This window comes from Engraulis encrasicolus, chromosome 13 (genome assembly GCF_034702125.1).
Source record: "Engraulis encrasicolus isolate BLACKSEA-1 chromosome 13, IST_EnEncr_1.0, whole genome shotgun sequence".
Taxonomy (NCBI): Eukaryota; Metazoa; Chordata; class Actinopteri; order Clupeiformes; family Engraulidae; genus Engraulis; species Engraulis encrasicolus.
In genome coordinates, this window is record NC_085869.1 from 33,232,346 (window position 1) to 33,254,571 (window position 22,226).

Here is a 22,226-nt window from a genome sequence, read left to right on the forward strand (position 1 = left end):
GTGTGTGTGTGTGTGTGTGTGTGTGTGTGTGTGTGTGTGTGTGTGTGTGTGTGTGTGTGTGTGTGTGTATCTTGGGTGGCAGTCAGGAGTGCCAGTGCCAGGGTCAGGCGACCAATCTGGACCACAGCCACTCCATCACGTCAGCACACGCACGCACACACGCACTCACGCACACCGCTCGCACGCTCGCACGCACGCACGCACGCACGCACACCGCACGCACGCACGCACGCACGCACGCACACACACACACATACGTTTGTGTATGAGGGCTTTGTGTATTTCAGGGCATGGCACAAGAGATTCGTGCCTATAATTATGAAAATGTTTAAATTATGACTCTACAAGAAAATGTGAAATGTCCCACGGCTGATTTAATTCACCATGGGAGAGCTCTTGGGAGAAGCCCATAATGTCAAGAAGAAATACTGATGAGCTCTCAGATTTCACAGTGAAACAGGGCAGTGTCAATATTTCAGAGTAAACTTCTGCAGATAGAGTATTTAGAACACTGTGGAGAGTAAAATGACTTTGCAGTTGAGTCAAAAGTGAGAATTAAATTCTGCAGGTGTCCAGTGTAATTTCAACTCTACAGTTCAATATATTTCCACAATTAACTTTGAAATATTTGAATAGAGTAGAGTAGAGTTAATTCTACTAAATATTGTGGAAATATGAAGTGCTGTAGAGTTGAAATTACACTTGCCACACCTGCAGAATTTAACCCAAAGTTTCAACTCTTCAAGAGTTATTTCAACACTGGTATGTTTACTGTGTAGTGAGTAGGACAGGAAGTTACATCAAAACACTAACCTGGAAATAGAAGTCCAGTATTGAGGTCATGTCAGTCCCCTCTGGGAAACACTGTAGAAGGAGATAGAGAGAGAGAGAGAGAGAGAGAGAGAGAGAGAGAGAGAGAGAGAGAGAGAGAGAGAGAGAGAGAGAGAGAGAGAGAGAGAGAGAGGGGGAAAGATAATTCAGCAAAACATTTTAATGAATAAGCAGATAATAATGCACCAGCGTGCAGACACTACTGTGCGACTTGACTGCTGTTTGGGTTTTCTAAGAATTCGACTTTTTGTCAATGAAGTAGGTGGAGTGGAAACGATCTCCTCTCCCCATGCCAGTTCAAGTTTTACAAGAGCAAACAAAGAAGGAATTCAGTCATTCGGACAGAGGGGAACTAACACCCCTACACACAAACACACACACCTGATAGGTGAAATGAATGGTGAGAACACACACACACACACACACACACACACACACACACACACACACACACACACACACACACACACACACACACACACACACACACACACACACACACACACACACACACACACACACACACACACACACACACACACACACACACACCCTCCTCCTCCTCTCATCACAACACTCACCTTCTTCTCCTTCAGGTAGTAGCCGATGGCGAAATTCCGGTCTCCGGACTCACGTTCCGACTGGAATCTAGGTCAGGGTGCACAGAGGTAGACAACACGCTACTGTCACTCAAGAGCAGTGAACCACCACACACCTCAACCACACATGCACACATGCACACACACGAGCAGTGAACCACCACACACCTCAACCACAACAGACACACATTTGATTCATACAAGAGGGTAGACACTAAGTCCAAAATCACACACACACAGTGTTGAGCTAGTCCATGAAGTTAAGGGTTTTTTTTGTAAGTCATGGTGATACAATGACAAAGTTTTCTGTAGTATCCCATTTAGTTACTAGAAAATACTGCCAGGAATTTCAAACAAATAAAACCCCTTTTCCTCCTTTTTATAAAAACATTATGTGTGAGCAGCAGCTTTTCTTCTTCCTAATGCTGGATGTGTGTTTGTTTGTAAAATTGTGGTGGGCATATTAACAATGATACCAGGTTTCATCTGCACTCTGAATTCCTTTGCTAAGCAACAGGTTAAATATGGATGAGACCTCGTTAAGCTTGCATGCGCTCTGTGGGGAGAGGACAAACTGGACTGCTAAATAATGAAGATTGCTGCTGTGCACTAGCCTGGCGAGCCAGACCCGTACAGCAAAAAGCTGTGCCCCCGGGAGCAAATTCAATTTGCGGTCGCTAGGGGCGTCTAGATTTCTAGGCTAGCTGTGCACCTCCACACACACACACACACACACAAACACACACACACCTGATGTGTGTGCGTGAGTGTGCATGGGAGCGTGTTTGTGTAAGTGTGTGTGTGTGTAGGTGTACATGTCTGCATGTGTGTGTGTGTGTGTGTGTGTGTACATGTTCATAAGTGTGTGTGTGTGTGTGTATGAGTGTGAGTGTGAGTGTGAGAGAGCGAGAGAGAGCGAGAGAGAGAGAGAGAGAGAGAGAGAGAGAGAGAGAGAGAGAGAGAGAGAGAGAGAGAGAGAGAGAGACAGTGTGTGTGTATGTGTGTGAGAGAGAGACAGTGTAGGTGTGTGCACGTGTGTGTCTGTCCATGTGTGTTCATAAGTGTGTCTGTGCATGACTCACGTGGCATTGCTGAATCCCACATACTCGTTCCCTGCCATCTGCTGCAGAAAGTTCATGACCTGTGATGCATGCCAACATTAAAAAAGTGTTAGAAGTCTGTGAGATGTCAGAGGCTCTTCAGAATGTTATGATTTTTTTAAAACAAGAGCTAAGCAAGTGAGCGTCTAGTCTAAACTTTGTCCTTGTGCGTTTATCACCAGCTATGATAAACAGAATTTGTCAAATCGATACACTCGCACCATTTCTGGATATAAGCTCATTGTGCACCTCCCCTGTAGTTAAATGATTGAGTTTCACCTTTCTTCTGTTCTGTGCCAGCCGTTCTCTTAGCCTGGTGATGTTACTTCTAGTTCCAAGCTAACAATTTTCATTGAATGTTACAGGACCTGCTAACTGCTAGCTGGTCCCATACGATTCAACTATACTTCATACTATATACTATATAGCGTGGAGGTAGAATTCAACTTGCCAGACTTGGAGAACTGCTGGAAGTATAGGTAAACGGTAAAAATTCAATGATTTAACTCAATGGAAGGTGGAAAATCAGCTTATTTCCACAAATGTTGTGGTATCACTTTAACCCTTCAAAGATGTACCATGTATGGCCCCATGCAGTGTAATGGAATGCAGTGTAGCCTACAGTGGTTGTAAGCTAGCAAATATTGATCAGTTTGTAAGGTACTGAAAAACACCATGCTCTAAGCTGGGAAAACACAGTCCGTTTGAGATCTACTCACATAGTCAAACTTCTCGGCATTGCTTGCTCCTTGCTGAAATAGAATAAGAGGAAAAATAGGCAATGAGACCGTACAATAACCACAGGCATTGAGTCAATACAATGACGACAGATAAAACAACAAAAAACATTCAACCATTTGTACTGTACAGTACAAAACATGAACATAAACTTCAGTATGTTTTATCATGCTTTTGCTAATGAACCACTGCAGTTCTTAGCAAGGGAGAGAGAGAGAGAGAGAGAGAGAGAGAGAGAGAGAGAGAGAGAGAGAGAGAGAGAGAGAGAGAGAGAGAGAGAGAGAGAGAGAGAGAGAGAGAGAGAGAGAGAGAGAGAGAGCGGAGATATGAGAATCCTCCAGTCATTAACAGCTATTTGCTTTTAAGAAAAACAACATGGGCGTTTTTCCAAAGAAAAACAATTACTGATGAAAAGGGAGAAGGGGGACACAATTACTGAAGCGAAAATGTATGTGATACAGATGGTGGTGATATCAGTGCTGATGACACATTATTTCACACTGATAATTCAGTACTAAGAAAGTAGGATCAACACAATGAGTGTTAAATTAACACCCATAATCTCAGAGTGTTGAATTACAGTAAGCCTGCAAAATGTACTGTGTGTGCCTACACAATGCTCATTACTAGAAGATGATGATAGAGTGGTTGTGTGGAATACAGGAGTGTTTCCTCAGAAAAGGTTCTGGTCTGACATCTGCTATGCACTACACAGAGATACGGCTCAGTATCAGATGATAGGAAGACGAGACTGCAGACTAACATGCGTGTTGCATGTGAGTGTGTGCGTGTATGTACTGTATGGACTGTATCTGTGTGTGCGTGCGTGCACATGTGTGTGTGTGTGTGTGCGCGTGTGTAAGACTGCTGGCTGACAAGATGTGGCTTCTGTGCTACAATGGCCTTGAATGGAAGGTGTTTGATGACGGAAACAAGAAGCAAAAGAGAGGGAAGAGGGATAGAGAGAGAGGGAGAGAGGTGTAGTGGAAAAAGCAGTTACCAAAGACTGTGTAATGGTGCATGGTGTGCGTATGTGCTGTGAGTAGGTGTGAGTGTGTGTATGTGCGAGCAAGCAGGCACGTACACGTAAGAGTACATGTTGCATTTGTGTGTGTGTGTGCAACTATGCATGTGCGTCTGTGCTTGATGTTGGCTTGTGTGAAAGTGTGTGTAATATTCATGCAATATTCATGCATTTTTGTTCCCGGTTGTGTATATGAGCATGGATTTGTGGGCATGAGAGTGTTTGTGAGACTGTGTCTCTTTCTGAGCCTCTGTGTACGTGTGTGTGTACTCGTGCGTGTGTGCTCGTGTCATGTTCGTTTGCAGGTGTTACAGGTATGTGTCCAAGTGTTTCTTAGTATGTGCGAGTGTGTACGTGTCATGTCTACATGCATACCGTGTGCTCCTGTGTACGTGTGTGTGCGCGCTTGTGTGTATAAATGTGACTGTAGTCACGGCAGGCAGGTAAGCAGGCCGTGACAGTGTAGTGCGTCGTTAGAGATTCTAAGAGTATATCCAGTCTCTGCGGTGTCGTGCTGTGCTATCCTGTGCTGCGCTGTGATGTAGCATGCTATGCTGTGTCATGCCTGTAGATTTCCGCAGGACTTGCTAGCGTAGCGTAGTAGTATGTTGTAAGCGTTGTAAGCCCTGTGCTGTGTCGTGTGTGTGGATTACTGCAGGCTGTGTCAGTGTTAGCGTTAGCGTTAGCGTGCTGTGTTGTAATGTGCTGTGTCGTGTGGTGCGTGTGGATTAGGGTTAACCTGTGTCATATGGAGGCTTGGGGGATCAGTGGTCATTAGTCAGCTGGCAGACAGAACAGGTGGAGAGAGGGATTGGAGGAAGGGCATTGGATAGATAGATAGAGAGAGAGAGAGAGAGAGAGAGAGAGAGAGAGAGAGAGAGAGAGAGAGAGAGAGAGAGAGAGAGAGCGAGATCGAGAGAAGGAAAAGATTGAATAGAAAGGGATGAAATGAAAGGGACAAACTTAATAGAGGTAAAAGAAAATGGTGACGCAAAAAAAGAGAAAAAGAGAGGTGAAGAGTAAGAGGCTTGTGTGAAACAGATGAAATGAGGAAAATGGACAGACAGAGGGATTATAGACGCGGAAAAAATAATGGCCTACTAGCTGAACAAGCTAGTTACTGTATTAGCTGCATGTTGACAAATTAGTTGTATGTAATTGCACGTATTAGTTTACTTCGACTTTCAACTTGAGCCAAACATCTCTCATCCGCTGACATTCTTCTCCGCTGACATTTAGACTTTTTTCCCGCAAGTGTATCGGAATGGTTCATTTATAGGGTGAAAACACTGGGAAGTCCAGCCTGTGTGCAAAAATGTTCTTTTACTTTTATCACAATACAAAAAAATGTGAATGTAGAGAGATTACCGACGTCATTGACCTGTTGCAGGCCAACATCCCACTGTGGCAAAATCTCGCTCACAGATCCTAAGTCTGTAAAATATGCAACAACATGAAAAAAGTAACAACAAAAACAACAACAAAAAAAGACAAAAAGAAAAAAAGAAAAGAAAAGAAAAGCCACACACAGCCTTTTTAAACACCATATTGAATGGTCTGTGGCTCAATAGTACAGTCAGTACTGATACTACAGAATGGAGTCTAGGTAGGATAGCAGGCGGGGTGAAGGGTGAGGAGGTGCTTAGGAGTTTGAAGATGAAAGAACAGCATATTGTGCTGCGCTTTCTGGGGGAAAAGTGCATGGCTACTGAGTATAATACACACACTGGATATAATACAGACAAAATCCACTGCACCAAAATTACTACACAGCAACAGACAACAAGTTCAGGAACACACGTCATTCCACAAAGCAGGAAGGAAGGGAAAAAAAGAGGGAGAAAGAGGTCCACTTCTCCTTGTTTCAAGCAGAGAGAGAGAGAGAGAGAGAGAGAGAGAGAGAGAGAGAGAGAGAGAGAGAGAGAGAGAGAGAGAGAGAGAGAGAGAGAGAGAGAGAGTCACAGGATTACTATGGGTGAAGACACAATGAGAAGGGCCCACAGGGCAAGGCTATGTACTGCAAGGATAACTCACAAAGTTACCCAATTGACTCAGTGGATACTGTTGCAAATTGTGTGTGTGTTAGAGATGTGCTGTCTCGATTCTCCTGCTATCCAATGCTGAGGGTATTGTCAATGTACTGTATGTACAATGTACAAACATACTGGTAATAAAGTGATTTTGAATGTGCATGTGCATGTGCATGTGCGTGTGTGTACGCGTGCGTGTGTGTGTGTGTGTGTGTGTGTGTGTGTGTGTGTGTGTGTGTGTGTGTGTGTGTGTGTGTGTGTGTGTGTGTGCCTTTCATCACAACATACGCATTGACAAAGATGAGCTATATTACAGAAAATCATCATGATGATTGTTTTTCTATACATGCTTTTCTGCACGTACGCGTACGCATGCGTGTGTGTGTGTGTGTGTGTGTGTGTGTGTGTGTGTGTGTGTGTGTGTGTGTGTGTGTGTGTGTGTGTGTGTGTGTGTGTGTGTGTGTGCATGTGTGGTTCTCGTCTATAGAGAGAGATCAATCTCTTCCCAGTTAACCATAGCCAGAGGGGGGATTGGAGTGGTGACCGTATCAGATTTCAGAAGTGGGCAACGCGAAATGAATTTTACCACAGCAAAAAATTCATTTGCACTCGAGAAAGACGACGGAGAGAAAGAGCAGGACAAAGAGGGAGGGAGGGAGAGGGAGAAAGCAAGAGAAGGGAGGGGAAGAAGAGAGGAGGAGAGGGAGAGAATGGCGTCAGACAGAATAGATGGGTTTTCCGATTGGCATCGTCACTTGATGACTCACTCGTTAAGCACGAATGTTGGGGAGTGAGAGGTAGGGGACGTAGGGGACGAGGGGGAGGGGCGTGCCGGATGCGGGAGGGAGGCGTCACTGTCACACGCTGAGGAAGTCGAACGTGAGACGCCACACACCCATGATGGAGAAGAGACACGGTTTAGAAAAAGCATTATTTACTACGATTATCATCCAACATCAAGAAAGAGGTGAGAGAGAGAGAAAAAACCTACGTCACTCATCTCCCTTTTGAGAGCATTTTGTCTTCAGCAGGGAACCTACAATGTGTATCAAGGGGTCAATCCCAGCCAGATGGAGATACATACCTATATGGTATACGGCACAGCATAGAATATAGCATTGTATGCACTGTATTAACCCATTTAAGCCTAAGGCACCTGCAAAAAACATCTGCTGAATGCCTAAGCCCTTTTTGTGGGAAAAGGTGCCCTCAGCCTATAAAACCTACATATATCAGCCTCCGAAGCACATAAAAACATGCATTTAAAAGCTACTGTAGGACCTTCATCTTGCATTTGAATGTGTTCATTCTGCTCCAACATACCCACATTTTCATTTAAAAAAACTCAAAATCTCTAGAGCCCGAATGCAGCGTCCATGCAGGTCCAGGCACCTGGGTTAATGATGCATAGACACAGCATAAGGCTTAAATGGGTTAATTACATTTAGATTGTATGCAGTGTACACATTACCTAGCTGTGCAAATATGCTTAATATCAGTGGATATGAAGTCCCGCTAGCAGGAAGCGTTGTGGTTGTTAGCTAAACACACTGAGGTTACAAACACAATGGATAAACTGTGAGCTTATCATCTATTCCAAGTCTCAGAACAGATTTTTAAATGTCATTCCTTTGGAATATATCATTTGGATTATGCTTTGGAATCAAAAAATTAAACACTGAGGAACCGTGCTGGGTTGGCCATCTTTGCCTACTATAGCCCTGTTAATCTTTGTCCCTTTTCACCAGTCAATCAAATCTGATTGTTCTTTGGTACTCGTATGCCTCTTTTCCACTACCGTTTTTGTGGTAGGCCTACAGCTCGACACAGCGCGCCTTGGCTGTGACATTTTGCTTTACGATTGAGCTGTCGTGCCTATTCGAAAAGCAAAGAGTGGCTTTCGAGTCGCGCTGTGTCAAGTTGTAGGCCCACCACAAAAACAGCAGTGGAAAAGACGCATTAGTGAGTAGATTATAGGTCAACCTCAATATGCTTTCCATTTGCGTTTATAGATTAAACTACCCACTACTCCCAGACACCTTAAGCTACCTTCCCTGAACTATTCCAAAGCTATCTAGATATTTTCCCAGTGCATAAAGAGAAGATCGGCGCCATCATTACAAAAACGGTAAAAAAAACTTTGACTACTTACATACTACGGCTGTCATTACTCAAGCACGTCCTTCTAAAGTGTCCACACGTTTCTCTCTGGAATTTGCCAGAATTAACTTTGAGGCGCTTTTTAAGCTCTCAAGTTCACTGGGCTCAACTGGGTTCATTGAGTTCAAAGGCCAACCCAAGTCTCTATTCTCCCTGTGTGTAATTATCATGACGTTCAGGCTCCACAGACGCCAAAACAAATTTGACTAAATACTGCGTATCTCGTCACGCAAACATGCCCTTTTGAAGTGTTCAAACATCCTCTCTGGAATTTACCACACAAAAAAAGAACTTTTGGGGAGCTTTCGATGCACTCTCAAGTTCATAGTCAACTTTGATGCAAGCAAGCAGACACTGTAGGTTAAGTTGGATCTTCTTTACATTTACATATAGATTAGTCCAACCTTTGCATACTTGCACTGCCACTGGGGCGCCATCCAAATGTTTCCCCAGTGCATAATAATAAGAGAGAGAAGAGGCCTACCCTCTCCTGCCCTACAATTTCAGAACGCAGTATCTCTCCTCACTGGTAAACTGAGAAAAAGGCTTGAAAGTTTCCTTTCTGGCCACGCAACTGTGTTGGAGGTAAAGTGGTGATGACACTTCCATCTGATACTTTTTTATGGTGGAAATTTATGCACACAAGAAAATAAACAAAAAAACAACATTCTCATGACTTTTTAGCTGAAAAATCAAGATACTGCGTTCTGTTGTGTTATTACTGTCTACACCCAAACCACGGTTTCAATGGAGAAGTGCAATATGATACTACTGCGTGATATACTGCGTTCTTGGCTAGTACGACGTAACCTCTTAAAACAAAAAAGCGCAGTATAATCGTGTTTTATCGTTTTTTTTACGAAATGGGACAAAGTTGGACCAATTTTTTTAACACAAGAAAAAGAAGGTATTTTAAAGCCAATTTCAAACTCATTTTCGACCATTTTCAAGATACTGCGTTCTGAAATTGTAGGGCAGTCTGTCGCTGCTGTACGCAGCAGCAGCATGTGTTGACTCACCCAATAAATTGCAAATGCGCTCTGGCAACGACTACAGTAGACACAGTGCCAGAGCACAAAAAGGCCTACCACTCCCACACTATTTACACAGTCTCTTGGTGAAAGAAAAATACAAAGAGGGAAAGAATAACTGGCTATTCCTGGTGTATTGTTCTCACGGTGGGAATATGAACTGTAGTCAATGGAGAGCTAAACGTTAATAGGAAGACTAAACAACAATAAGACTGTCTGAACATTTGAGGTTGACTGCTGGCTTACCTTTATAAGTGATGTGCACACGATTGCGCCGGCATTAACCATCGGGTTGTGGGGCTTATCTGGAAATAAAAAGGAAAAACAATGTATTAAAAAACCTAGAAGTCACTATCCAAAGAAAAATGAAGGTGAATAGCCAAGATTCCCTTTCAATATCCCAAACAGAACAAAATGTCAAACATCTTGTAAAATGGTTTTGCAACGTGTTTAAAAATGTGAAGGATGGCAGTATAGTGAAAAAGGCTGATCAGGTTGTGAGATGAGGTGTCAGGGTAAAAAAATCTGGTAAACATGGTTTTGCAAAGTGTTTAAAAATGTGAAGGACAGCAATAGTATAGTAATAGTAACAAAAAAGCCAATCAAGGTGCGAGCTTAGGTGTCAGGCTGTGGGCATATACGGGCATACTGATTTACCACTTCACATGCAAGCCATGAGCTACGCCGCTACAAATATTTAGACTCCCGCCTGTTGCCATGACAACACAACAGGTTGTGTGAGTCACTCACAGCTGGCTAGAAAGACCGACCCACCACCGGGTTTGGATACTGCGAGAGCAGACAGACCGGTCAGCGTAAGCAAGCCACAGGCGATGCAGTGAGCGAGCGCCTGCCTTAGTCCCCCCCCCACTGTAATGAGGTTGTTCCATGAAGCACTGCGATATATTCATGCATTTATCCAATTATCAAGGCAGGATGACGACAGTGTGCAGTGTGAACATCTCGTCTCTTTTTTTATAGCACCAGCATAGAAGAAGTGTAAATGAGATACAACACTTTTCTGCTTTCCTCACGAACTGAGAAGCAGAGGCTGACATGACGTTAGGGCAAACCTAGGCAATTGCCCTAGGGCCCCGACCAAATCTGCCCTGCATAGGGCCCCCAAACTTTCACACCAGCCACAGTTAACACACCAAAACACCACATTTTACACCTCTAAATGCTATAAAATGCTCTACAGAGGGTGTACATCTAAGGTCAATCAGGGGCAAGACCCAATTACGGATGACCCTTATTTTGTGTTTGTGTTTAAAGAATGACTTTTGAGGGGCCCGATGTTTATATTTAGCCTAGGACCCCAAATGGCTAGATCTGGCCCTGCTGAGAGAGGTCTACTGCGAAGGGCACGCACACGCGCTGCTGATGACTCACTCCAAAGGCAATATGCTCTCTTTTCTTTTCTTTTCTTTTCTGGCTTTCCCTCCCTCCCTCTCTTCCTTCCCTCCTTTACTCCCTTCCCCTACCACAGAAGCTACGTGAGGGGACAGTAAAATAAGACTTGTGCTGTGTGTGTGCTGTGTGTGTGTGCTGTGTGTGTGTGTGTGTGTGTGTGTGTGTGTGTGTGTGTGTGTGTGTGTATGTGTGTGTGTGTGTGTGTGTGTGTGTGTGTGTGTGTGTGTGTGTGTGTGTGTGTGTGTGTGTGAGAGTCACTGCCGGAAGTGTAAATCTATCATGATCCTGACTACACGCAAGTATACACACAGACGCACGCACGCCCGCACGCACAATGATTTTCAATTCCCTTTTCTCCATAGCCATAACCTCCACAGAGCAGTACCACCAGCTTCAGTACAATACAGATCCACTCGTTTCCAGCGTTCTTTTAAAAATATATGTGCCTTCACTAACACCCTGAGGGCATGGCAGGTATTCATCTGCTACTCTCAGGACGGGCTGAAGCCCTCTGCACACTGGGCTGTGGTAGACAGCCAGGTGTGCAGGCGACATAAAGCTTGCTGTGTCTGGTGAGTGCCCTGGTTCACTCCACTAAATGAATAAATGAAGCGAAGGACAGCACTCTTCACATTTCTTCTTTGTTTATTCGCCCACATTAATTCAAGTTTTTGTGGGATTCAGCACCCAGTTAAGAATTGTTAAGTAGCCTATTTAGGTGATAGTGTGAGCGCATCTTCTCCACTTTTTGAAATCTCACTCCACTAAATAGCACAAACTTGCTCTCAGTGCCACTGGTTTTGTGCTTCATTATTGGCCTAAGTCTGATATTACTGTAGGACTCAACACATTGATGTACAGAGTAGAATACATGTCTACGCTCTTTGAGTACACAGTCGTTGGTGTGGTTTGTACACATGTTTGTAACTTTGATAGGGAGGGAGTTAGAGAGTGGGAATGATAGTTAAAGGGAAACTGAAAGAGAAAGAGAGAGTTCTGGTGTGTGTGTGTGTGTGTGTGTGTGTGTGTGTGTGTGTGTGTGTGTGCGTGCGTGCGTGCGTGCGTGCGTGCGTGCGTGCGTGCGTGCGTGCGTGTGTTTGTGCGTGCGTGCGTGTGTTTGTGCGTGCGCGCGCGCGTGCGTGTGCGTATCATCTCACCATCCTCATCCAGGAAGAGCTTGTTGAAGCGCAGGCCGCTGGGCTCCTTGCCTATGAAGCGGTGGACGTACTCCGTGCCGTGGTCGTGCACCGCGATGGCGTACTTCAGGGGCTTCACACAGGACTGCAGGCAGAAGGGCACCTTGGTGTCGCCCACCGTGTGCCTGATTAGCCAAAGGGCAAAGGGCAGAGGGGAGAGGGCAGAAAAAAAAAATCAATTTGTCCATGAGGTGCAGCCATTGACAATGACTAGAGGGGACGCAGTAGGTTCTATTCTAAAGGGAGGCAACGGCGGGGGGTGGGACAGAGACCGGGAAACCGGGGGGGAGAAAGTCGCCATCTCCCATTCATCTCTATGGGAGACTTGAAACAATGCACCTCCTTGCCAATTCTTGGCGTGTCTACTCTATTTCGTCCATTTCAAACAAGCCACATTTTTTGCAACGTGGCATGATGCTTATAGGAATGGTGTGCTGTGGGACGAAAAGAAACAAAAAAAGAAATTGTGTGGATACTGTTATGAGTGTGGGTGGGCAATCATTAGCCCATGTCTGTCTGGGCCTTGAGAGGGGGATAGCGAGATGGGTAATGGCTGATAAAAATGTCGGACTGAACACAACAAAGTTGGTCAAAGATCAATGCAGTTATATATTGCTGGCCATTAAGGGTTCACCACACACTCAGACTAAGCTTACTTCTGAGGCAAAACATGTATTTCTCAAAACACAATTACGCAAAACTTGGCAATGACAATGTGATTAGATAATCGAACAGGAGGACATGCTGAATCACTGAGCACACAGATGACGCCTCACATGAACGACTTGAGCAACAGGGCTCATGCAGAAAGCAGAATTAACTCAAAGCTCCACCACAAGCCTCCTGTAATGCTACTCACAGTGGCAGTTCCAGACCAAAATTGCCAGGGCGGCCGAGGTTGGCCAAATGTGTTTTTAGGGGGGCACATTTAATAAAAAAAAACAGATTCAACATTCTATTTTATTGTATTTTATATTTAGATATTTTAGTAAAAAATAGGGGGGCCGCAACAGGGGCCAGGAGCAATTCTACAGGGGCCGTGGCCCACCCTGGCCCCCCTTCTAGAACCGCCTAGGGCTGTTCAGAAAAAAACCCAAATAAGCAGAACAGACCAAACAATGGCAAATTTATCTTTACAGCCTCGGAAACGGCAGTAACGTCAAGATCACAAAAAGTACTGATTAGCGGATGTGTGCTACTTGAACATGGAACATGGCACATCCATGAATCACATCTTTACGACCCCCTTATCAGACGTTCTGAAGATGAGCTGTTGTTTTCCACACCGACACAGTATCATTAAGCCAATATACAGTTAAGGGTTTACTTATGAACCACACTACATTTAATTGCTGCCATCAATGGCATTGGCCAAAGTCCAAGAAGTGGCCAATACAAAGTTATGCTTGGTACATTTCCAGACAGGTGCAAACAGTAAAAAAGGGAAACAGTTTATCTTAACGATAAGATATGCTTTTATCGGTCGATTCTAGCAACAAACAAAGGAGTTTCCAGTATTCATTACACCGAATACACGTGTGTACAAATATCTGAGCATGACTAACATAGTGTAGTAAGTTTCACTTCAGTACAGAACAGCCTGTCACATCCTTTAGGACTCAAAGATCTGTACTAAGATTACGTTAATATGTTTCCTATGGTTAGGTGCTTGGAATTGCGACAGTAGGTCTCTGATTTATTATTGAGGTTTCATTAAATGGAATATTTGAAAATCCAAATGACTAATTTTTTGAATATGGAATTTAAATGTGACATTTTTTTGACTTTCATGCTCTGGCTTTCTTTATCTTTTCTCTTGTTTCCTTTCAGTATCAAGATTACATTGACCCAATTGCGCAATACACACAAACACACGCGCGCACGCACACAGACACATACACACACACACACATTTGAACAGACACACACCCACACCTACCTCTGTCCATCCACTGTGCATAAGGATACGGCCCAGAGGTCTGGATTGAATTTGGCAAGCTGGGGAATGTAGTCAGCAACCTGAAGACAAATATAGGGACGGTGAAAGAAAGAAAAAAGATAGATAGATAGAAAGAAAGAAAGAAAGAAAGAAAGAAAGAAAGAAAGAAAGAAAGAAAGAAAGAAAGAAAGAAAGAAAGAAAGAAAGAAAGAAAGAAAGAAAGAAAGAAAGAAAGAAAGAAAGTAAGGCCTTCGTTTTGCTTGGTGTCACACTGTTGCATCTCACTATGTGTGGTGTATATGACAAATGACAATACAGTAGACAACGTGGAACAAAAATGAAGGGACCAAAACAGGCCTAATGTGGATGAGGAACATGATGGAATGATGTGTGAGAGAGAAGCACCTTAGCCTCCTCTACCTGTCCTTCGTTGAGGTCTTTGGCACTCTCGTACAGCTCGTCGATGTGGGAGGAGAAGGACTGGAAGTCGGGGATGACAAACTTCTTGCGGAAGGCCTGCGTGAGCAGCACAATGTTGCTCTGGACACACCTGCAACAATAGCACACAGCACAGCACAGCACAGCACAGGACAGGACAGGCAGTTTTAGCAGAGATTCTTTAATTATAGAGATATGCCAACATAATAGGTTTCTATGGGCACCTAATGTGACCAGGTTCTGGTCTGCCTAAAGGGGCGTGTCATAATGCTCCTAGCATTGAATACAACAGTCCTTAGGTCTGCCTAAAGGGGGATTTCCCCCCCTCCCCCTTGCAATAATAGAACCTGGAAACAATGGGCCAATGGAACCTCTCTCTCTCTCTCTCTCTCTCTATTCTCTCTGGTTATAGCATACCTGCAGCTGAGGGCAGGCCTACACTCATAGACACTACATGCACATTGGTCTTGTGTACATGAGACATTTCGTTCGGAATGAACTCAATTTAATTCTGAATAAAAACTTCACCCACACTGGTGAAGGTACGGTATGTTAACCAACAAGTAGGCAGCTACTGTGACCTTCCCAACTCCAAGGCTGCTTGTGCATGATGCTAGCAATCATGGCCGTAACTACCATTGTGGGCACAGAGGTCATGTCCTGTATTTTTTTCAGAAATGTAAAATGTATCTATGCTGAAAATCGATCTACTGTATGATCAACAATGATAAATTCAGTCTGTCTATGCCAGCCCCATTCATCCTCAAGGCAGTGATTAATGGAAACGAACTTGAGAGTAAAAGCATTCTAAAATGTAGGCCTACAGTATGCAGTATTTGACCGTCTAGGTCAGTGTTTCCCAACCAGGGGTACGTGTACCACTAGGGGTACGCGAGCACACTGCAGGGGGTACTTGGAAAAATGTAATTTTAACAAATGCATGGAGCATAGTCACACTGCAATAGAAAAAGGGATGTAAAACATGAGTTAGGGGGTACTCATGGCACAATGAAAAGGCTTAGGGGGTACACGAGACAAAAAAGGTTGGGAAACACTGGTCTAGGTTACGGCCCTGCTAGCAATTAACGATTTACAGCTTTGTAATAACCATAAAAATGAAAATCTAGCCAGTGTGCCGGATGAGAGAGCCTCAAAGAGGTACCAGGACTGGCTAAGAGAGAGTCACATCGCAGGAAACAGTTTATTGCCTTGTACCTAATGAGGTAGATAGAAATGTGTTGTAAATGAAAAAAAAAACACTAAAAACCTAACAACAACCCACCACAACTTTGATCCAACCAGCACAGAGTCAGCTGATCATAAGACAAGTACACAGGTCTACTGGTTATTCAGAGAAGTACCTGTGTTGGAAGGAAACTGTGTTTCTATTTCACTTTTACTATGACGTTTGACTTCTCTATGTAAATTACCGTAAATGTATTAGCGTTTCTGTTTGCTGACAATTACCGGTACTGCAGATGGTTACAGCAACTGAGAGTGAAAGAGTCCAGGACGTGACTGGGCACAGAGGGTTACGGTCATGGCTGTCATGGTGACCAGCTCACTCACCCTGTGGACCAATCAGCACGATGCCTTGCATAATATGCAGTATGCATCAGGAGATGCTTTGTGTAACTGAGCATCACCTGTGTGTGTGTGCGCATGCTTGTCTCTCTGACGGTTTGCGTTTGCCTATATGTGTAAAATGTACTGCATGTCTGTTCCCCTGCTCGTGTGTGGCCCACTGTAGGTTAACTGGGTATGGCTTGGCCTGACGAGGACACTGTGCTATAAATACGATACCCGCATACCGCTGTCTCCCACTAATCATAGCTAACATCCCTGCTATCGGAAAATGTGTGAATGCCTAATGTATTTACTTTTGTGTGTTTGCAATGGTGTCAATTGTATGTGCACAAGTTTGTGTGTTCATACGTTTGTGTCTGTCTGGAAGTGTTGGCCTGTGTATATAGGAAAGTACATGTTTGCGTGTACATGCATTCACATCTAACTGAGTGTGTGTATTCCTGGATTATATGGTGAAGAGAGACAGGTGGGTTGGAGGTTAATATGACAGTATGTGGGTTGGTATTTCTTTGGGCACATGAATATCAAGTTATAAGCAAGTGTGTGTGTGTGGGTGTGTGTGTGTGTGTGTGTGTGTGTGTGAGAGTGTGTGTGTGTGTGTGTGTGTGTGTGCCAGTGTGCCAGTGTGCCTGCGTGTGTGTGCCAGTGTGCGTGCGTGTGTGTGTGCTTGTGCGTGCGTGTGTGTGCTTGTGCGTGCGTGTGTTCAGAAATAGTATCTGTGTCCTCAGACAGATTCTTGGGAAGGGTTCAGTGTTCCTCAAAGACACTGTGAGCTGAAGACTGACTGGTAAGTCAGACACCAATCCCCTACCCATGGTCTAGTCACCTGACCTCACACATAGAATCCCACTGGGACATCGCCATGGCTACGACATTGTGACACCACAAGCCATGAGTCTCACATGCACATAGGAAAACGCCTTTTGTTAAAACTCTGTCTATCTAGCTTTTCCTACGACAGCAAAAGTGTCAGCAGAGAACAGTCACACACGACAAGGTGACGGTGACATTTTGGACTATATTTCTTTATGAAATAGACTTCAAAAAATAATCTCTAACAGCAGTGTAAAACATAGAGCACATGTCCCGAGTGCTCTTGGAACCCCATACAAATGTACTTCGAGGCAATCCTGGCAGCCATTTTATATGGCTCTCCTAGTCCGTTACCATCCATCACATTTATTGGCCATCATTGAGGATGTCACGGTGCGTCTCTGGCCCGTGTTTTATAGTGGTGACGTGAGTGCAGCTGGGCTGAGGCTAATGTCCCCTTCCTGCCGCTCGAGGTGTCAGAGAGGAGGATAAAGGACGGGAGGATGAACATCTTCAGGAGATGGACAGGATGGGGTGCTGGCAGTGCTGCGGTGGCTAACTGGACAAGCGAACAAACAAACAATGAATCTCCGCTTGTTGTCGTGTACACCGTTCAGCAAGAACAACTACTGTCTCATAGCTGATCGATAGCGCCATTCCACCACGAAACCAGACAGTGCGTGTGTGTGTGTGTGTGTGTGTCTGTATTTATATGTGTGATCGTGTGTCTGTGTGTGTGCGTGTGTGTTTATTCCTCAGCGCTTACTTCTTGAAGAGGTGCTTGTCCAGTGTGACGCCGTCTGCAGAGGACTGGAGGGTAATCTTGAGCATGTCCATACACTCCTTCAGCCGGGGGTCGCTGGTACGCAGGCCAGTAGCCTTCAGGGCCTGCAGGGAGGGCACAGGGGACAACACTCAAAAAGTCAGAGAACGCGCCGCCCATAAGTAGCACAGAGGGGGATACTAAGAAGCTGGTTCAGGAGTAAACCAGGCTCTTCTATTAGATAATTTACCAGGCTCTTCTATTAGATAATTTACCAGGCTCTTCTATTAGATAATTTACCTCTTAACTTAACCTGGTTTACTCCTGAACCAGCTTCTAAGCATAGGTCCCAGGTGCTGGACCAAACAGAACATAACCGAAAGGAAAGGATAAAAGGTCCGCAACACTGTTCTATTCTTCGTGAAATGTTGTGCCTTTAAACTTTGTTTGGGAGCATAGAACAGTGTTGCGGACCTTATATCATTTCCTTACAGGAGACAACAGTGTCACATGAGAGCAGAGTTCAAGATTGTGTTGTAGCCTGTAGTAACTTTTCTAAATAGTTTAAGTTTAGATTTTGTGTGGTTGTGAGGTTACTAAGTCATTCTTCTCCTTTAAAAAATGCCCAGTGGATCATCAGCTCTGTGTTTGTATTGTTTATTGCAATGTCATGCCACTCATATCAGTGACTTGTACTGTGCAAACAAAATTGGTCAATATTCAACTGAATAATAGCACAGTTGTCCGGAACAGATTCAAAATGAAACTGGAGCTAATAGTGTGTTTATGAGCCACCAGCTATAGCATAGGCCAGCCACACCATCGCCTACTCCACAGTACACACCCACAAATGTACAGCACACGATAAGAAGAGCTGTATTCCAACATAAAGTACCACTCCCTCTGACGTTTATCATAAAGAATGAATAGAAGGAAGATAAAGACTCGCTTTCTGTAATGGCGGACGTATTAAGACCTTGAGTCCAATTTTTAACGGTACCAGTTATCTCCTGCACACAACTGACATGGACATACAGTCGACATAGTATTTTTATTGTATGTATTTGAATATATCACACATTCCCAAATGCCAACAGGGCTATGACAAAAAAACAGCATCTACAAACGTAAATATGCCAACCACAATATATGACAACATAATAATAAGAGCGCTGGCCTTTAGATCAGACTGTTGCAGGTTCAAAATCAACCCTAACCAGCACCTTCATCCATGGCTGAAGTGCGGTTGAGCAAGGCACCAGACCCCACATTGCTCCAGGGGCTGTAACCAATACCCTGTACCTAAGACAACTGTAATTTGCTTTGGATAAAAGTGTAACGTCATGTCATGTAATCCCATTTGGCCTTGAATCGTATCACACATTTCAAAGAATGTTCCAGATATATGATTTCTGAGTCCTTGGTATTGCGTCTCTGCACTGGCAGTTGAGTGAAATGTAGGCCAAGTGAATATGGTGCCATAAAGCAGGCCAGTAACAGCTCAGGTGATAAGAGCTGGTGCCAAAACCAACACACACAACACACCCCCAGCTGCGTCACTCACTCACACACACACACCCCCTAACACACCCAATCATACACACACACACACACACACACACGCACACACACACACACACACACACACGCATACGCACACACTCACGCATTCACACACGTACACACGTACACACGTACACACGTACACACGTACACACACACACACACACACACACACACACACACACACGTACACACGTACACACGTACACACACACACACACACACACGCACATACACACACACACACACACACACACACACACACACACACACACACACACACACACACACACACACACACACACACACACACACACACACACACACACACACACACACACACACACACACACTTGTGGCACGACAGTGAGGCAATCTTTAGCTGTTGGACAGGCGCCATAGAGGCCAGTCCACAGTCCTAAACACTAAACATTGGGAACAGTAAAAGAGAAGTCCGAGAGCTTAATGGAATAATGGCCCACATTGGCAGGCAATGGTGTTCACAGAGTAAAATGTAACAGTTCTGGTCAGAACGAGAAACTTTATGAGTTATTCATTTGAAATAAGTTATCACATAACGAAAAGTCATCTCCATATAACCTACAAAATCTGCTATAAACTGATATTACTTTAAACCTTCCTTTGAATGAAGCTTCATCAATGCATGAATATACAGTCTTCTACTTTTACAACTTTAAATACTTGTGAGTCCTTTTGTTTTCAATCCTGGAGGGTGTTTTTATTTTCATTCCGAGAGCTGTAATAGAGCAAGAATGATGGGTATTTGGCCTTCACGTCAATTTGCTCCCACTAGCACTTTTCCACTATTTTCTGCCGAGACACAGCTTGAACAGCCTGGACAAAATCCAACGCACATGCACACATGCACAGTCGCGCGCGCACACACATGCACACTGGCGCGCACACACAGACAGACACACAGACATACACACACACACACACACTCACACACACGCACGTACACACGCACGCACGTACACACGCACACGCACACGCACACGCACACGCACACACACACATACAAACACACACAGGGCTGTTTCTTGTGGATCTACCCACCGTAATGAATTTGTGGGCTGGGATTTTCTCCTGTCCCTCTGCAATGGTGTAGAAGAGCAGATCCTCCAAGCTGGGCAGGATGCCTGCCTTCCTTCTCCTGAAAGAGAGGGGTGGGGTGGGGAGGGGACGTGCATTGTTAAAAATATAGTACAGGTAGTAGTATAGTATAGTACAGTGCAAGTCTCACACCATCATAATGTAATGTAAAGTAATATACACGTAATGTAATGCATATCACGCAAATCAGCAACTTGGGCAGTTGCCAATGGGAAATTGCATTACAATCAGCAAAGTAGCCTAACATAGTAACATAGTAACATAGGAGTTACTGTGTGTGGCAGGATAAAGAGGCAGAAGACAGAAGGCAGAAGGGGGGCAGAAGGAGACGACATGTCAGCCTAATGTGCATGTGTCCTGCTGCACACACAGGCCTGAACCCCCTGCCCTTGTGCTAGGTATGTGTTAAGTATGAGGGCGTACCTGAGAGAGTCTCTCTCTCTCTCTCTCTCTCTCTCTCTCTCTGTCTCTCTCTCTCTCTCTCTCTCTCTGTCTCTCTCTCTGTCTCTCTCTCTCTCTCTCTCTCTCTCTCTCTGTCTCTCTCTCTGTCTCTCTCTCTCTCTCTCTCTCTCTCTCTCTCTCTCTCTCTCTGTCTCTCTCTCTCTCTCTCTCTCTCTCTCTCTCTCTCTCTCTCTTCTCTCTCACCCTCACAATATGGTATCTGAATAGGAGTGAAACCTGCTCCCAGCTGCAAAAAAGACCAAGATCTAAGCAAGCAATGGATGCAAGATGCTGCTGCATCATCTGGACATATTAAAATGTCTTACTGGCATAGCAGCAGTGGAGAGAATGACTTGTCAAAATATCTATTCAAACATCTGACTTTGAATGTTGAAATGCCATGACAAACTATCCATTGTACCTATGATAAGCCCTGATGCAACAGCTGTATCTCTTCCCGGATCTAAAACAAGCAATAGGTTGCACACTGTAGACATAGTAAAAAAAAATGTAAGTGTTAATTCAACACTTGGAGAGTTACTATGAGACTAAAAACACTCTAGAAGATGTCAGACTGACTCTGTAGCCCCTTAATGCACACCGTACCTCCTGTGGCACGCTGTAATAGACATTGAAAGTTAACTACTATAGTACTACACTACTATGACAGTGCACAGGGCCTTTAGTAATACATTACGACTTGGTCATTGCCATTCTGGTAACAGCAAATTTATAATGCCGTGTCTTAAGGGGTTAGGTGTTGAATGAATGCCACATTTTTTACTGTGTAGGTTACCGTGCTCTGCTGCACGTGAACTTGAAAGGTGGCATTTTTCTCTCTCTCTGGAGCTAAGGCCAAACACTGGAAGTCAAGTGCGCTTGGCTGTTGCACTCTAACCCCTGTGGTCTTAAAGAAGACACCTATTACAGGATTAGAGGAGCTGATCCCATACTTGGCTTTCTCTCATACTCTCTCCACACTCACACGCTGCCTACCTCACTGTTAGCATAGGAAACAAGCACGAACAAAATCCAGGGTACTGATTAGCAAGGCTACTACAAATAGCAGTTACATATTATTTTAGTTAGTAATGAATTGTGGGTTAGTATGTTGGTGCTGTTTTTTTTGTCTGAACACTACACCTGGATACGATAGTGTTCTGTATGATGAAATCCAAGGCACTCTTCGTCTTCATTAACCCCTTAAGACGCGGCTTTATATATTTGTTGTTACCAGTATGGTAATGACCAAGTTGTGGTGCATTACTAAAGGGCCTGTGTTCTGTCATAGTATTGTAGTGCTATAGTAGTTACCTTTCAATGACTATTACAGCGTGCCACTGGAGGTACGGCGCGCATTAAGGGGCTACAAAGCTTTTAATTAAACGTAGCTAGTTCATATTTCTAAGCCCTGATGAAGGCC

The 22,226-nt window shown here is 44.3% G+C and overlaps 1 protein-coding gene across 7 annotated transcripts in view; it reads right to left on the reverse strand.

Moving 5' to 3' along the window:
* The window catches only part of LOC134461029 (glutaminase kidney isoform, mitochondrial-like), a 78,216-nt gene that overhangs the window by 29,203 nt on the left and 26,787 nt on the right, over positions 1–22,226 (reverse strand). For 3 of the 7 annotated variants that reach the window (XM_063213755.1, XM_063213760.1, XM_063213759.1), the window contains exons 2-11: positions 20,306–20,402; positions 17,666–17,787; positions 14,467–14,611; positions 14,062–14,141; positions 12,084–12,247; positions 9,760–9,818; positions 3,250–3,282; positions 2,513–2,571; positions 1,413–1,479; positions 814–864 (exon numbers count right to left, since the gene is read on the reverse strand). In XM_063213755.1, coding sequence (XP_063069825.1) covers positions 814–864; positions 1,413–1,479; positions 2,513–2,571; positions 3,250–3,282; positions 9,760–9,818; positions 12,084–12,247; positions 14,062–14,141; positions 14,467–14,611; positions 17,666–17,787; positions 20,306–20,402 — 877 coding nt within the window. The remainder of the gene's footprint in view (positions 1–813; positions 865–1,412; positions 1,480–2,512; positions 2,572–3,249; positions 3,283–9,759; positions 9,819–12,083; positions 12,248–14,061; positions 14,142–14,466; positions 14,612–17,665; positions 17,788–20,305; positions 20,403–22,226) is intronic. The other 4 variants (XM_063213757.1, XM_063213761.1, XM_063213756.1 and 1 more) reach the window with 3 other exon arrangements.